General features: G+C 38.1%; 1 protein-coding gene across 1 annotated transcript in view; it reads left to right on the top strand.

Moving 5' to 3' along the window:
- Nucleotides 1–18,041, top strand: part of LOC119795640 (neuroendocrine convertase 1-like) — a 122,191-nt gene that overhangs the window by 64,502 nt on the left and 39,648 nt on the right. Inside the window, exon 6 of the mRNA XM_038303716.1 lies at nucleotides 5,595–5,700. Within this exon, the coding sequence (XP_038159644.1) occupies nucleotides 5,595–5,700 (106 nt within the window). The remainder of the gene's footprint in view (nucleotides 1–5,594; nucleotides 5,701–18,041) is intronic.

An 18,041-nucleotide genomic window follows, 5' to 3' on the forward strand; every position in this document is an offset into this window, starting at 1 on the left:
CAAAGGAGATACTACAGTTGTTCAACACTACAAATGCTCACCTGAAATAAAATTATCACTTATTTCTATAAACACACTAAAGCTGTTACAGCCACTAATGATGGGGCTCATGTTCAGCCCTATTGGTTAAGCATTTAGTATTATTTTTCCGCCTGCTCTTCTTTTTCTTTTTTTCCACTAATTTTCCATCCTTTAGACAAATTTACTTCCTGAATTTCCCAACTCAAATCAGCCTCTGCCACACACTAATGTCATCAGCCGGGTCTCATCGTCTTTTCATACCTTACTCTTTGCAGCTTTGTCAATTTGGGTGGAGGTTTGACGGGACCGAAATGCAGACACTGAAGCTGAAGTGGTTTCTTGAAGATAACAGAAGCAAAAATCCAAAAACATCAATTCACAAAATCCACACAAACTGAGAACCAGGAATACTTACAACAAAGGGGCAAAGAAATGACGACAAACCAGCAACAGTGACTGAGCAGGAGGTGCATATATGGGAAAGAGAAACAAAGACTAGGCTAATCAGCTGATTGGGAGCAGGTGTGAACAGAGGAGTCTAGAAGGAAGCTAGGGAAAAGGAGACGAACACAAGAGGGCAACCAAGAAATATCTAAGAACTCAAATAAAATCAAAAATAACCAGAATAACACAAAATGGAAATAAAACCAATGAAAAAGATAAAACTTAGACAGAACCAAAACTGTGACATCATTAATCCTTTCCTTTAGTTGTTTTTACCCATATGAACACGTATACATGAACCAGACTCACTGCTGTTTGGATTCGATTTGTGCACTGTCCTCAGACTATTTTAACGGACTCCTAAAACCTGAATTATTTTGCATTTGACTCCTCTACTTCTTTTCCTCATGAAAGTGAGCCACCTCCCTTAGAAAGCCTGAGTATTAGGCTACCTTCACACTGCAGGCCTTGATGCTCAATTCCGATTTTTATTGTGAAATCCGATTTTTTCGCGTTGCCGTTCTTATTTCCAAATATATGTGACTTGTATGTGATCTCCTGTGGGAACTACAGTCATACAAGGCAAGTGTCCTGCATGCGCAGTAGAGGACGCGATAACGTCACAGGCCAGCATGCTCTGTGTTTACAGAAGTAAATATGGATGGTAGTGCCAGCGCGCATCTAGCGATCTTTTTCAACCATAAAAACAGTCTTTTCAATATGGTTAAACATAAATACTACTCTCTGCACCATCATCCGCCATGGTTGTTGTTTTTCTTGCCGCTTCTGCGCAGCAAGACGCATAATAGTGACCTTTGTCGGGAATTAATGGCGTTCAGATTAGATGAATATGACCTGGCCGTTCACACACAGGTCGCATTTGAAAAGATCAGATAGATTCATATCGAATTCAGGACCACAGAGCCAAGTGCCCTGGGTTTGATTGGAAAAGATCGGATCTGTGTTGTTCAGACTGTCATGAAAAGATCAGATCCAGGTGGCATATGGGCAAAAAAATCGGATTTGGGTCACTTCAGGGTGCGGTGTGAATGTAGCCCTAGTGATGGGTTAATGAGGCATCTTGAAGCGTTTCGACACTTTGCCAAACTGTATCAAAACTGCGTTGATACTGTCTTACGGAATACTGACACCTGCTGGATATTTAAAGACACTACAGGCAGCTAATTTGACAGACTAAACTGAATTGATTTGATGACCTAGCACAATGATTTAATTTAAGATATTCAAGGTTATATTGTATTATTTTATATCTATGTTTAAATTCAAAATATATTCAAAATAAAGATGCAGCCATAAAATAATGTGAACAACTATCATGACGTGAAAATTTAAGGGAAAATGAGAATGAGGATGTTGTGGACCAGGATTTCAAATATATTTTTTTAAAACAATAAGTACAGAAAAAACAGGAAATAAACTAAATTCAGATAAGTTTAATGAGATAACTGAGAGGAAAAGTACGAAAAAAACAGAAAATTAAAAAGCAACGGCTGAAACGTTCCTATTCCTTTTAGGCTGCTCCAAAATTCTTGATCATTTTAATGATAAACAGCAAAAGATGAGAAGTTTTTTTTTTTTTAGCAGATTCATCATGTTGACAGAAACACAGTTTAATGAGTCAGTCAGTTAGAAACAACACCTGTATCTGTCACATGACTTTCTTGAAACGAACCACAAACACCGATAAAGTGTTTTGCTCTATGGGCTCCATGCATGCACAGCATTGGTGTTGCTGGACCCACCACTACTGAGTATAAAGAATGGTATGTCACTATTAAAGTTCAATTTTTTTTTCATATTTGTGGAAAAGTGCTTACATACCAAAGAGAAAGCTGGAACTGGTAGATTGTACGTACTTTAGTTTTATTGTAAGTCGTTGCTCCAGCACAGCATACCTGCATGTGTATGAAGTGAATTATCATTCATGATGCTTCTCTATAGGCTTATTTCTAAGTATGCCTTTATGTGTGCATACATTAGGATGAGTGTGTTTGAGTGCGTCTCCCCTAGAGCCGGTCTCAGTGTTCCGGTGGACGTTAGTCTGCTAGCAGCCTCCATTCATCTGCTTTATTCGTTCACACTAAGAAGCATTGCAGCTCCCCAGATGCTACCAACCAAACGCACAAACAAATACACACTCACGCACATTAAACACAATCCCCCAACTGAGACGGGGTTTTTTTATTGTTGTTTTTTTCTCCATTGTGCCTTTTCTTCCTTTCTTATTCTCTTAATCATAGCAACAGTTAAAAGACTCACTTTGAATATCAAATTGGCTGCGTTTGTCTGTGTGAGTGTTTTTCTGTGTGGGTGAGCAGGTTTTGGGATTGCGTTGACATTTCTAGTTAGATTGTGCGAGCGCGGCCTTTACACGCTGCCTTTAAGTGTTTTTTTTTTTTTTTCTCCTATGCCTGTGAGCGAGCTGCATGTTTGCATTGGGATGCAACATTAAAGATGTATTATCTGATCAAGTGAATGTATGTAGTTTGTTGGGCTAGTCAGGCTCTGGGGAGCTGCTGCTGTGATGGGTGTTTTGCCTCACCATGGTGGTGTTTTTTTTTTCTTTCTGTGTTGTAATGCACAGATTTCCCTGTGTGGGTGGATTTGTGGTTTGAGGTGAGGAGGGGAAATCTGTCTCAGTGAGTTGTCCGTGAACTTACTAAGTTCCTTATGGCGCCTTGAAACCATATTTAGCTGAAGGTGCATACGCCATCCCTTATATAAACAAAGGATTCTTTAGTAGATATATATATATATATATATATATATATATATATATATATATATATATATATATATATATATATATATATATATTTCAACTGAGTTATTTATGTATTAAATGACATGTACTGAAAGAGGGAGTTCATGGATGCAATCAAACTGCCTGAAAGGATCTTGACCAGAATAACACAAAATTAAAATAAAACCAATGAAAAAGATAAAACTTAGACAGAACCAAAACTGTGACATCCTTAATCCTTTTCTTTAGTTGTTTTTAACCCATTTGAACACGTATACATGAACCAGACTCACTGCTGTTTGGATTCGATTTGTGCACTGTCCTCAGACTGTTAGATTTTGTGGGCAGACGATTGGAGACACGTATGGCTGCAGCTTGGGACCAATGTTGTAGCGCTTGTCACTACCCAATCCGTCCCGGAAGCACGATCCGTCCTGCATGTACATCCAGATATACATACCTCAATTTTATTTTGTTAAAAAGACCTAAATGCCGTTTTTACCACCCCAAAAATCGTAAGTCTACTAAAATATAATGTGTTAAAGGTTAATAATGTATTTCCTGAGGAAATAAATGCCTTAAAATCCTTTCTGTTTTATCACTCGTTTCTATCTGATCTTTTGTCTTAACATTATTGTATATAGTTCCTAATCTAAAGAAAGAAACATCTAAAATGCAGATAAAGATGGTTTAATCATATTTTGCTGGACTGCTCTGAGAATGTCTGATGATAGCGTCAGAGAAGCAGTTTAAGGTAGAAAATGTAAAAAAGCATTAAAAATGTCTCACAAAAGTCATAAAACATTTTTAAAGATGTTTAAAAGCGTTATTTAGAGAGTTAAGGATAGAAATTAGTAATTTTAGTACCATAATTACATTATTTATGGACAATCGGATGTATATCTGTTCGCGCATGTGGAGGACAGATTGTGCTTCTGTGACGGATCGGGTAGTGATAGGGCTCGCCTAATGGCCATGTCTGGTGAAAATTAGGCTATGGCTTAGTGTCTTTGCCTTTCAAAACGAGACGTCACCTAACAAATCATCCTGACGTGTTTTTTTTAGTTTATCAAACGTCCGGTGTAACAGCATACCCTGTGACCCATCATGTATTGTGACTCGAGGAGGGGGTGTTTTGGACTCTCTTCACCATTCTGCTGTCTACTAACCCTAATGTCACCTAAACCATCAACAAATTTCTAAAGCAATGCTGTTGCGATAACAGTCTGTTATTGTTTCTAGCTACATGGTAGAGAAACAGAAATGTGACCATCTGAAAAAAGGAAAAAAGTAAGAGCATAAGTGTATGGCAAGCTATGTTGATATTAAATTTGTAAGGCAATTTTATACTCTTAAAATTAAAGAAACAGATAAATTCATACTAGTAATTAAAATTTCAAGCAATAGTAAATTAAAACATAATAAATTATAATTTTGTAAAACAAAATATTGATTTTGAGTTGTTGTTTTTTTTAATTCTAAAATAAGAACAAATGTCCCAGACACATTAAAGTACCTGTCAACAGGTGCAAATTTCTACTTCAGGAGCTCTTGCTGACTGCCTGCAGGTGAGCTGCCCCTTTTTGTAAAACAGAGACATGGGTGTTGATAGCAAGGTGGACTAATTTTAGCATCCTTCCAGGACTGATGTCAATACAGGAGGAGGACCAAAATCACATTCCGTGGACAATAAGAGTGGACATGGGGGCATTTCTGATTTGAAAAACAAGCCCACATGAAAAAAATCAAAAATACAAGCCTCTCTAAAACTAAAGATTTTAGGTGTTAATAAAGCCAGAAACTGTTTAAAACAACAGTTTCAACAAAAAATATATAACATTGGTAAGAATAAAATAAAAAATGTGAAATTTGTTTTTTCTTGAAATAATACAAATTGAAATACAAACTTTGAACACATAAAAAAATAGAAAAACTAGAAAATTACTTGGAGATTGCAAACCTTTGCTAAGTAGCTCATTTCTCTTGACATATTGTGCCTTCCACCTTGTATTCACAGAATTCTCTAAAATTTCAGCAAAATCCATCCATAACTTTTCTTTGTTATAAAAAAAAAGACAGACTAAACATAGCAGAGGAAAACCCCTTTGCTGGAGGTAAAATTTTAATATCTGAAAAGTAGATTTTAAAAGAAATCTGACAAAACAATAATAGATTTATTTCTGGATTGCATTTTTTTTTCCAAATTTCATTTTACAAACTGTTTTTTCTCACACATTTTTCATTTAACAAGTTCCTTGCTTGCATTAATTGATGAATCAAAATTCCCTCCATACTAATGCATGTAAACGGTGAATGAATAAAGGTTTCAGAGTCTAAGTAAAATTGTGTGTTTGTTCCTGTTCAGTTTGCGCAGGGTGAATACAACCTCAGCGGGTTTGACCTCAACCTGATGCCAGTTTGGAAGAACAACATCACTGGGAATGGGGTGGTCGTCACCATCATCGATGACGGTGAGTTTGACATCATCGTAATAGAGCTGTTAAATGGAAAACGCAGATATTAAACAATATTAGTTATTTTTGTGTTTTTTTTTTTTTTACTTTCGTTGTCAACTTTCGGGTTCGTTTATATAAATGGACACAGCATTGCTGTAAAAAGAAAAAGAAAAAAACAGGCATGTTGTCACCTTTGACCTAGAGTGAAGAGTGTGAATGATTTATCTAAGCTCCTCCGGCAAACCCAAGCTGCACCACCACCTTACCTCCATCATCTTCGTTTCAGTCACGCCACAGTGACAATTCATTTCTCTCTGATTGCTGGGATATCTGGCAACAAGGGAAATGAGAGAGCAGCATCTTATGGGCTCATTCATCAAGAACTAATTGAACCCTCACTTGTCTCGAGTGCTGATAGAGCGGGGTAGTCGTTGGAGTGTATGTGTGGGTGGGAAGGTGTGTTTGAGCCACTGTCTTTATTGCAGTCGAAGAATCTTTGGGTTTCCATAATCAAAGAGTTATCAGAAGCAAATACTATTTGCTTTCTGATTTTTTCCACTTGTTTGTATTTTTCATGTGTTTATGTGTGTGCAGCATGTTTTTAAAGCTATATATGAGAGAAGGCCTCTCATCCCGGTGTGCAGCGGAATGAGAAGGGTGAGGAGTTAGGTGTAGGATTACGGATTACATAGAGTTTAAGGTTAGGCCATAAGGATGAATGGAAAATGAATGCGCGTTGAAGCAAAGTCCTTGCAAAGATAGAAAGGTATGGTGCATGTTTGTGTGTGTGGGTAGAGGCGAAGGGTGGATGCAGAGTGAGCACGGCAGTGAGAGACTGAGAGACAGAAATTATATTGGAGAACGATACAGAGAGAAATGTCAGGAGATGGCAAAAACAAACGGGATTCAGAGAGGCTGCTGGTGTTAATGTATGTGTATGAGCATGGCTGAGTGGGTGCATGAGAGAGAGAATTAGACTTGCACCAGTGAATCTCCCCTCCTCTGAGGCTATTGTACTCCGCTCCACCTCTCTGTATTGATTCCACTGGGCAGGAGCTCCCTCGCTCTTTCTCTTTCACTCTGTCTTCCCTTTCTTCTGTTTTCCTTTATCATTTTCCCGCTCTCTCTTTGTTAACTAGACGGAGACGTTTTTTCCTCCTTCCTTGCGTTCTGTCTTTCCTTTTCGTGTCTTAGCCCCGTCTTTCAGGGTCTCTGGCTCTCGCAGCTGAAGGATCATGTTCACTCTCACCTTTAGCCAACCTTTCAATCGATGCCTATTGATTTTAATATCACAATGAAATAAATTATTTCTCTTTGAGTGAAAGCGTCTATGACTCAACCCGCCATAGTGTCTTTCTCCATTCTGTCCTTCAGCTCTACCCCTTTGTTTTAGAGGTAATGTAATTGGTATCTGAGACTGATCCTCTTAAAACATTGAATCACATTTAGTATGCCACTTTCAATTTATACAGCCGTGTCTCGGTTAGCTCTGAGTCTCTATTTTACAAAAGGCTCTCTCAGAAAGGCGCCATTTAGATATACCTGGTTTAGTTTTATTGCTTTGTCTCCTAAATTCTTGTTCTTATATAGGGAGACATTTTTTCCAATTTTCCTGAAAGCAAATAACACATCTCAGAAAAGGAAATAAATAAATAAATTATTTTAAAAATAAAAAAAACATCTCTCAACTCAAAAAGGGCTTTGAGAGTAATTTATAGTATGACCAAATGTTATAATTTTTTTTTCAATTCTGGAAGAAAACAAAATATACAATTGTAATTTTCAGAATGTTTTTAGATTCTGTTTTTTTTTTCTTTTTTAAAGTGTTTTTAAATATTGGAACAAATATTTCACAGTATTAAATAATAGCACAACCAGGTGTGTAATTCAGATCCATGCAGGGCAGGAGGAAACTCTGAGAGTCTACCTTAAGCCACATAGGATTTATTTTATTTTTTTTATGTCTTTTGATTTCATTATGTTTTTACTGGAACCACAGTGACAAAAAAGGTAGAAGTATTTAGGTTGATGTGGATCCTCTGTTCAGCTTGTTTGGACTGAAAATTATTTAAATTAATTTTAAAAAGTGTTTTGAATGTTTTTTTTTATATAATATTAATAAATTAGGTTGTGACGCTGTCAGTTAAAATGAGAGAAAATGAAAAAAGTGTAGTGGAAACTCAGATTATAATGTGACCTTCATGCAAAAAGTTGACTTAATTTTCAGAGTTTAGTATAAGTCAACTGAACAAACTGATTACTTACCCTGGTCTGCCTCCGACACTGGCCAATCAGCTTTTAACCAGACCTCTGAGAAAGCTAATCAGCATCCAGAGTTCATCTTTAAAGGTCTCCAAATCCACAACTTTATCTGCTACCCAGAGTGCAGACAGTGGTTGCACAATGTCTGACTTCGATTCAGATGACCCCGTTTCAACCCACCTCTAGCCCCTCCTCCACCATCATAGCTAAAGCTTTAACAGAGTTTCATTCCTCCCTGACTTTTACTGCATTCTGCGTCTCATCTCAACCGGTCCGGCAGAAGACCACCATGTTGAGCCTGGTTCAGCCAGAGGTTTCTTCCCAATGGGGAGTTTTTCCTCTCCACTGTCGCTTTATGCTTGCTCATCATGGACAGGTTCTCTCAACTTGTGTTATCCGGACTTCCATCTTCCAGGTCCCTGAGTGAAGCACTAGTGTCAGCTCACACAGTCCACTGGATCTCCCCATAAAGCTCAGCAGACCATCTCGCTAACCAGCAGTCTACAGACTGGCCAACGTCATCTATCTCCACTACACCCCAAATTTCAGGCTTGGTGGGGGAACATCCCTGTTCATGCATATCAAAATAAAATTCAGCGCCAAGGTTTCCTGCTGAGGTCTGAGCACCAAAGTCTAAAGTAATTTTATCAACAAATTCTTCTAATTGTCTTTTCTTTCCGTGTGACTTTTTCAACTTCGGTGAAAAAGTTCAGAACATAGAAATTCCTCAAAGGAGGGTTTATTTATGAAACCTATCCATAGCTTTGAAAGGGTCACAGAGGTTTATCAATTTCATTATTCCAAAATGGGCTAAATTGTGAGTACAGTTTTTCTTTAGTAAGGATGATGGTAAAACTGAGCTAAACCACAAAATAATGACCTTGGAGTTTGTTTACAGTGTTTAATTGTCCTCATAACCATGGCATGAAAAACTGAAATGATGAGAAAAAAAACTCCATCTGAACACATAGAGGAATTTTAATAAAAACAAAGTTCATAAAGCTCAATTTAAATATCAACATCATACACAATAATATCTAAACATGTGAGTAAGCTGTCATTTATTGAAACTTAAGGCATCCCTGCCTAATAATTTGGTGGATAATTTGGTGGATAATGTCAAATTACATTTCTATCCTGCTAGACTGCTGTCAGCAGGTCGTGACTTCTTAGTCGGTTATGGATTCATCTGATACATTAGACCTCAAGTCTGTATGGGGTGACACATCTCTATTTGTCTGCATGGACGTTAGCAACAACATATTTATTAGTCAATGTGCGCATTGACCTTAAAGCGAAGAGACGTCTGAAAAGGAAAAATGTAAAACTACCTAAAAAATACAATATATATGAAAAAACATGCTTAAAAAAAATAAAGATAGAAAAACTTTTCGAGGTATAATAATCAAACCAAACATTAAAATTATAAAAAAAAAAAATGTTTAATTACAATTGGCTTTTAGTGGCAGTGGGAACACCTCTCTGACGCCTGTCTACCCGAGTCAAACGACTCTGCAAGCGAACAAAGTTAAAATCACCTCCGCTCTGATCAGCATGCTATGGGAAAACCAGAGCCGGGTTCACCTGCTAAAATACTTGACACCACTGAAAGCAACGTAGGGACGTCTACACACTGCGCTAGTCGCTTCTGATAACATACCAAAACAACCTTGTTTAAATTCGATAAACATGGCGCAGCTCCGGTAAGAGAGATTCAGACACATAAAAGAGTGAAATAAAGCATACTTTATTACACCCTGGCTTCCTTACACATTGCTCTCCATTATTTACTTCCCTGAGTTTTGTTGTACTGTCAACATCATCAATGCTCGCACACCTAGCATGATGCCGTTGTCAGACACGCAGGGGACAGTGGCCATGAAGCTTTCCAGCAGGGGGTCAGACTCGACTTTTCTGTCCAATGGGAAAAGAGCCAAAAACCCGGGTTTTTAGCGGGAAAGTGGTTTACTGTAAGAGGTCATTCAGCACTGAGGCTGATGTCTTTGCACGCTGTTGCTACACAGAGCGACACATTGCAGAGTGGACTGAAGAATGAAGCCTGATTATCAGAACGAATAAACTTGGAAGGTTTTGTAAAAAAGAAACATTCTCAAGCTTGATTTTATCAACATACTATATCTTTAGGATATAAGTACACCTAACATTATAACTGGATTACCTACTAAACCTCATCAATGTGTTTAATATGCACATTTGAAGTTATGGTTGCAGTTAAACACCCCAAACGCCCACTCTAGTTTCAGTATTAGCTTCTAGTTTTTGTCACGTCTTTAGAAATACTTCGACACATGTTAGTTAAAGACAGTATTTTATAGCTGATGCTCCACTGAGGGATTGATGTAACCCTGACATCAGCACCCAGCAGTATATACACTCATAATTTAGAACGTATGCATCGGCTGAGCTCGGAGCTGCGATCAAATGTTTTATGGCTGATTATGAAGGCTAAGCATAGAGCTGTATAGAAACAGGGCTGTATGTCTGATGCTCTACGACCCCAGCTGATTGGCTTAATAGGCTGTGTCCTTACAGTACATGAAGTATTTACTGCAGTGTCTGCTGGTGTTTCAATGGTAGTAAATCTGTCACATTGGTTTAGATAATGATCTTGTTTTATATCCAGTACACAAAAGGCGAAGCATAAATTCCTCTCAATTGCTCGTATTGTAAACTTTATCTCATTTTTGCACAGAAGTGCTGAGGGTGTTTTAATATCTTAAACATGTGACTCAGTCGTTTTTAAAACAGGCAAACGTAGTGTAGAAGAGATTTTTCTTTGTGCTCTTTATCAAAGTTTTCTTTAATCTATCCGTATAATTTTAAGTCGCCCATCTGAGTTTATACCTTAAAAAAGCATCTTTAAATGCAACTAAAGCTAAAGGGTGTTTGGGAGGGGTACCTCTACCAGATAATCTCATCTTGACATAAGTATATATATATATTTTTCAGGCTTAATCAGATTAAATGAATATTTCTGAAATTTTTACTCCAGTAAATAGATTTTCTCTTTCTGGATGTCCCTGTATTCAAATCTAAATACTAAATGCTAAATAAAAAGAGCCCCACAGCATGAGACGTCTCACAGTGGTCATTTAGGCCCCGTCTAAATGTAGCTGGGTTTGAGCGTATACAAGCTTCTTGGTTGGTTATGGGTCCCTTTAAGAAAAATTGGATTACATTTCAAACCAGCTCTGTCTTGATACACATGACCAGCTCTGGCATGTTTGAACATGCTAGCCAATGCAGCCCCCAGCACCCTTAAAATGCATGCAACGACACAACCACATCATTGGACCTTTATGTTGCATTTCTGTTTTAGAATCTATGTTAACTGTGGATTTTAAACTTATTACTTGTTGCTTATTCTTCATTCCCTAAAAAAGCAGTTTTAAACTTGGTTTAAATGCCACTTCTTCGTTCCTTCTTCTACCCTCTTTACATGTATGGCAGCAGTATTGCACCACCCACTGGCGTGGCATATGTGTAACAATGCATATTACAGCAGACTTAGAAGAAATTCATTGTCGTTTTGCATACACAGAGTGTGTAAAAAGTGAGATTTTGTTTGTACAGTTCTCATGACATTTCCATTTCTGACAGTGCAGCAGTGATCAAATGTAAACATTGGGAGAAAAAAAAACATGTTGCAAAAAACGCATCAGTTTGGTCAATTTGATGTAGAGACTGTGATATGATTTAGAGTTTTTTTTTTTCAAAATTCAGCTTTTATTTTTCATTTTTGTCTTAGCAGTGTTGTTGGCTTCAGACAGTTTGATCTTTACATTTAAGCTTTTCTGATCAGACATCTTATCCAACTTTGTGTGGATGCAGTCTTAGATTGTTTTCTCCCCCCATTACATACAGTATGCCTTATGTCAAGCTATCCTTGCAGGGACTTCCCAGTGATTTCCATTCATTTTGCATGCAATTTTATGGCCAAACTCGGACCCCTGCCCTAACCGTAACCATTATTAGTTCATACCTACCCCGAAACCTAATCTGAACTTTACTCACACCTTAGTCCCAAACTCCCAACCCAAAATTAGAACTTGTCCCAAGTTAGTCCTAAAAATGTAACATATTACAAGAAAATCACCTTTAAGCTATCTCTACAATGTAGTAAATACATAACCATTCGCACTTCTGTTGATTGAGGATATTTTTTGTTATGGAAAATGCAATCCAAAAATAAAACTTTAAAAAACATCTTAAAGTCGTAGGGAAATCATATTTAAATGTCAAATCATTCTGGCTTAAACATGTATATATATGTATTCTTTATCAGATTATATTGTCCCAAAATTTAGAAAATTTCTGTTTAAAAAAAAAAAAAAATCCTGTCTTAAAATCTGTGCTTTTTCCCATTATCTTATGCAGGCCAGTTAGTTAAACGTCAGTCTGAACACCTAAATTCGACCAATCATATATCAACGGTCATCTGTCAATCAAATTTTTTCGGTCATAGCATCTTGATTCAAATGTTGCACATAATATATGCAATTGTTGAAATAGGAAATAAGAATCATTTCCTTTCCCATTGAGTTCCGTCCCAGTGTTCATGGGGATGGACGTCTGTGTCTTCAGCAGGCGTAGAGCTAACAGAACTGGCAGCGTTGTGAGGCAAGGGCTCAAACATGTACGGCTGGAAGCCTTCTACACCAAACCAAGCTTCTGCCACCCTGGCGTCCTCTTCCACAACATCTTCGTCCCCGCTTTCCTCCTCTAAATAAAAAATGTATGATGGAGTAGACTCATCCACGACCTCCGACACAAAACTCTCCTCCTCTTGCATGTTTCCTCTATCCATAGCGTGCCTTGACAGTGTCGTTTCTAAGGCCCCGTCCACACGAAGTCAAAACGAACACGAAACGCTAATATTTTCCAGAACGTTTGTCATAAAGACGGAGACGTAAAATAAATGTGATCGTCCACACGAATGCATGAAAACGCTGCAAAATGTATGCCAGGCCTGTAAGTGGCGCTGTGGTGCCAAAGCAAAAATAGGCGACGAAATGTTGGGCATGCGCACTAATATTTATACATGGTTGCCCTGCGGGTCCATTTTTGTGGTTCAGTCAAATTCAGGTGCTGAACTATGTCGTCGATATTGCTCTGTTCTTCCTGGAGATATTCCAGAAGAAGACGATTCTTTTGTAAGCCCGACAGCAGGGTGAGTAACATGAGCAGCAACCATTCAACACAGTACGGCGCCATTGTCGTTGGGATACTGTGTCGCTCATGCGTGTTTAGAGGCTACGCTATGACGCATGCGTGTAAAAAAAAAAAGGAGGTTAGAGCTTAAAGATGGAAACGCGAAAACGGCGTTTCAAAATCTTCCCACTCTGAAGGCTTAATAAAAAAAAGATCGTTTACAGACCCCGGCTTCGTATGGATGAGAGGCTGGTTTGGTGAAAAATTTGTGCGTCCCAAGTCACCAATTTAGTGCTAAAAGGTCCCAATGGAATTTCCCATTGGGAACCTACTAGCACTAAGTTGCTAAATGGTTAGCAAGATGCTTTTGACAATCCGGCCACAACCAAACTCGCTCACCAACCTTCCGCCCACAACAATCCTGCCCTCTTTATAATCGACCAATCACATTCCCTTATTTTATTCGCATAAAGTTGTGCACCACTCGGGAGAATTTGGAAATGCAACGGTTAGAACAGCCATTTCCCTACAACTTTAATAAAAAAAAATGGTTTTAAGAGTAACTTTGCTGTTTTCTCAGGGTTTTTCCCCCAAATAGCTTCTTTTTATTTATTAGATTTTTTCATAATGTATTTTTTTCGAATTTAATTTTTAGACATTTAGATTTTTAGCTTTTTTTAAACAGATTTTTTCAAATTCATTTTCATCAAAATGTTCTTGTTTAGATTCAGTTTTGCAAAAGTTGTAAGAGTGAGTTACAGAGGTGAAGCGAACATAATCGCTAAAACACAATTTCAAAACAAAGAAATTTATAAAACTTAATCTGAAAAAGAGAGATGTGAAAAAATAAAATAAGAAAGTCAAAACGGGAAAAAAAATCATTTGTAAAGACGAATCATATAAAACAGTAAAGTTTTGCATTTCTTTAAAGATCCCACACAAAACATATTTTTATTTTTTTTTATTTTTCATATGATGAAATTAACTTTTAGTTTTTTTTCATATACAAAACGTGTTCTCTGCTTGCAAAAATAGTGAAACCAAATTCACTCCATTGACTTCTTAAAGTGTTCTTTCACTGTCAGTATTTTCTCTTTGCCTCTCATCCATAAAGATTTGTGGAGTTGACAGCAAATAGTTTTCCGGTCAACAGATTGTCTCCCATAAGCTGTGGATATCTGCTGCTCACCATATGCCTCTTGGCTGCTTCTTTGATTAAGAAGCCGGTCATACCTCTCTGCGTTCAGACCTGACGGACCACCACACGCTCCTGTTCATGCTATTTTTAGCTCAACCTAAAAGCTTTTTTCATTCAGACAGTTTTTACTCCAGGCTCATGAGGGGGCGATAATGTGCCGCTTTATACACTGTGTGCACAGAAGAGGAGGGGAGGAAAACAAAGTAAAAAAAGAAGCAATTCCTCACCAGAATATTGATGCTGTTTTTGTATCCCTGTTGTCCCTGAGAGATAAATGGTCCAGACTGAAAAAAACAGCAGAATTTCTTCTTCTGACTTTCCAGCTCGGATGAAGCAAACTAAGACCCATAGTAGACCCTAGTGGATTTGGATGTTTAATTAAATCAGTCCAAATGAGAGGTATATAATTTATGATATAGGTGCATTTCTATTTCCGATTTGGTACATCAAAGTTGAGGGGTCCAAATAAAAACTGTGTTAGTTTTAAATTCATGAAATGTTGAAAACCATTTCCCTTTTTCTTCAATGTACCATTGATAATTGTTGGTCTGTGATGCAGAATTCCAATGTGGATGTCTCCGGTTATGGAGTGAATTTTGTTCCGTTATTGCTGCAAGCAAAGAACTATAATTATATTACATTTCTCATGGTTTTTAAGGGGTAACAGTTTTTTTTTAAGGCACTTTTGAAAAAAAACGTCAGAAATGAAAGTTTGAAATACTTCTTAAACAAAACAAGGTTTTTAAGTGTATCTTTTCTGTTTTCTAAGTTAGATTTTTTTCAGCTTATTTGATTTCTTTTTTAATATGTTTTTTTTTTTAGATTAAAGGTTTAGTGGAGGATATTTTTTTTCCGGGTGGATCATCTAAGTAAGTGGTCCTTCTAATTGCCAGTCATTCTGGTGATATGTTTACGTAAGGCTGTTGTAGGTACCAGATGTGCTCCGGGTCCTGCGCATGCCAGTGACGTTACGCTACATGATTGGCTGAACATTTCAACATGATGTAAAACATAGTGGTTGCCCAGACATTGATAACAACATTGCGCAGCGTTAGCGGGTCTAATGACCTGCCTGTCCCTGCTTTGCATGAGTCTGACATAGTGGAAAAATTGCAAATCCTCTTCTGGAAAGTAAGTGTCATGATTTATTTAAGGATCTGACCCAAAATGCAGTAAACCACTCAGAGAGCAAGGCAAACATTTGAAAAGGTTTATTGATAAAACCAGCGGGATTTGGATTCAGGAAACTCAGTGTACTCAGAGGGCTGGTGAACCGGAACTGGAAGGGAGGAGGGAAGTTCACAGAGGTGAGTTCAGGTACAGTGGGAATCTTGGTTGGGGTAAGGATAATTCTAGTCAGGGACTCATGTTTGGGAGGGTTCTTCTCATGCTTCGAATCCAGTCTGTGTGGGTTGCCCTAGTGAAGGGGGGACTCGTTGGACAGCCGACAGGTAGACCTTCGTTGGACCCAGAGGAGTATGAGAGGACTGTCACTCGGAAATCCAGGAGAACTGAAACCAACTTGTGGAGGTTTATCCCCTACTCAGTGTGAGACTCAAACAATCCTTCCAGTGGAACAAGGCCAAAAATCCAGCTTGCAGGATGACATCCTGCCGAAAAGGCAAAAACAAAAAAACAAGGTTAGGCTCAGTGAAAACAAAGACTCAGTTAGACTCAGCAAAACTCAGCTCGGCTAGAGTACCCAAAACTGGCAAACACTCTGGCCCCGAGGTAGTGACAGTCCACTGCTTAAGTACTCCTCCTGATAATGATCCAACGAGACGCAGGTGTGCAGAGAGGACCAAAGGGGACAGGGCGCCACCTGGTGGTGGGGGGAGAGACAAACACAAACAACAGACCACACAAAACTGGATTCCTGACAGTAAGCTTGTATGAGCGATGCAAACGACTTTTTAACAGAGCTTGCCAGGGATAAATGAGCTTGTGCACGCTCTTGCACGTGTTTAATAGGCGTTTCCTCTCAGGAGCGGGTACAGGGTTATGCATTTTTTCTTTTTAAATGGAGTGAGCGGGTCGGTTCAAATATTCGCGAAAATCCTCCACTATACCTTTGAATATGACAAGTTGCATTCTTTTGAAATTGAGTTTTACAGCTCGCATCCTGAGGCCAGGCTATTCCTCTGGAGTTAGGAACAAAGACGTATTTCTATTGGTCTAAATGGACATTAGCAACAACATCGTATTGATTGATGTGAGCAGGCATTTGTACAGTAGTGGGCTTTAAGTGAAAATTTGATCTTTAAAAACACAATTTGAAAAGAATGAAATCAGCACAACTCAATCTGAAAAATAAAAAATAAATATATAATATATATATATATATATTATTATATATTATTTCTGGTTTGTATATTTTTTATGTTTTATTTATGAAGTATGTTTTTATTTTATAATTTTTTTTCTTCAAATTTTCCTTTATAATTTTAATCTACAAAATGTGTTCTTTGTTTGCAACAATGTGGTCAAATCCGTGCTGTTACAAGGTACTGCAGAGATGTGTTGCTGTAGAAACATTTTTTTTGTTGTATTCACTTTGTATCATTATTGATAAATTGAAGGTCTTCACTCATTGAAGTATTAATGCCAGCTTAGTTTCTCATTCTGTAATAAATATATCATGGAACAAACTAGCTTAACAGACCTGAAGCAACCAAGCTGCTTCAGTATAAATAAAGCCAATTGCATTATCTTTGCCCGGGGGCTGTTTAACTGCTGTTTTCAGCACCGAGTGCCAAGGTTTCTAACTGTGTTATAAGATAAATCTCATCTTCATTGTGTGGCTTAATATCTTTACATCAGTGGCTTTGGATGCTCCGGTTAAGGTAAGCTTTAGGCTGTGGGCCAAAAAGTGGCAGTGTGCTCGTCTGTTTGGTCAAAATGCTACTGTCCGGTCATGTGAAAGTGTCGTTGGCTGGAGGCTCGTCAGAGTCAGCAGTTTTTCCCCCCTCCTTTCCCCCCACCCCCCCGCTGCTCAATCCATCCAGCTGCTGTCACCACAGGGGAGCAGACAATCTATCAAGGCATCGGGATGCATTCTCCTCACCTGCGCCGCGCCTTTAATGAACAGCCAACATGATCCCGGCTGACAAGCAGGAAATGGATGTAATAAAGATTGTTTCTGCATGCTCTTTGCATCCCTGATAAATCACCTCGCTGTGCAACAGATACGGGAGCCACATGGAAATTTGATTTCACACAGCAAGGGGGAGGAAGAAGAGAGCAGTAGGGGTAGAAGAGAGCTGCTAGTAGTGGGGTCACTCTATTTTATTCCTCTTATTTCTTCCAGGGAAGCAGTCGAGCAGGATGCGTGGGAGCGAAAAACAAAAGCAGCGTTTTTGTTTTATGTATTTATTTCTTATTTTCTATCTCTTGATCTTACCTACATTCTGTAGATCTGAGCCTTTACCTCCAATGGTAGATTTGTGGTGTTTGTAGACAGTGCTTTGCCAAAGTATTGATAACCCTTAAATTAACTTTATGTCAGCTTCCATGTATTTTATTATGGATTTACTGTATGGGAAAGAAAATAAAACACACAACATTTATTTAGAGAATCAGAACCATTTTTACTTTGGAGAAATGTTACAGATCCGCTATTCAAATGGAAGAATCCAATCACTCGATCAATCTGCCATTTAAGGAAGAGTTGCAAGTAGAAAGTCATAAGGCTTTTGTTTGGTAAAAGTACATATAAAATAAACTC

The sequence above is a fragment of the Cyprinodon tularosa genome, unplaced genomic scaffold, assembly GCF_016077235.1.
Source record: "Cyprinodon tularosa strain WSP-4 unplaced genomic scaffold, ASM1607723v1 ctg519, whole genome shotgun sequence".
Taxonomy (NCBI): Eukaryota; Metazoa; Chordata; class Actinopteri; order Cyprinodontiformes; family Cyprinodontidae; genus Cyprinodon; species Cyprinodon tularosa.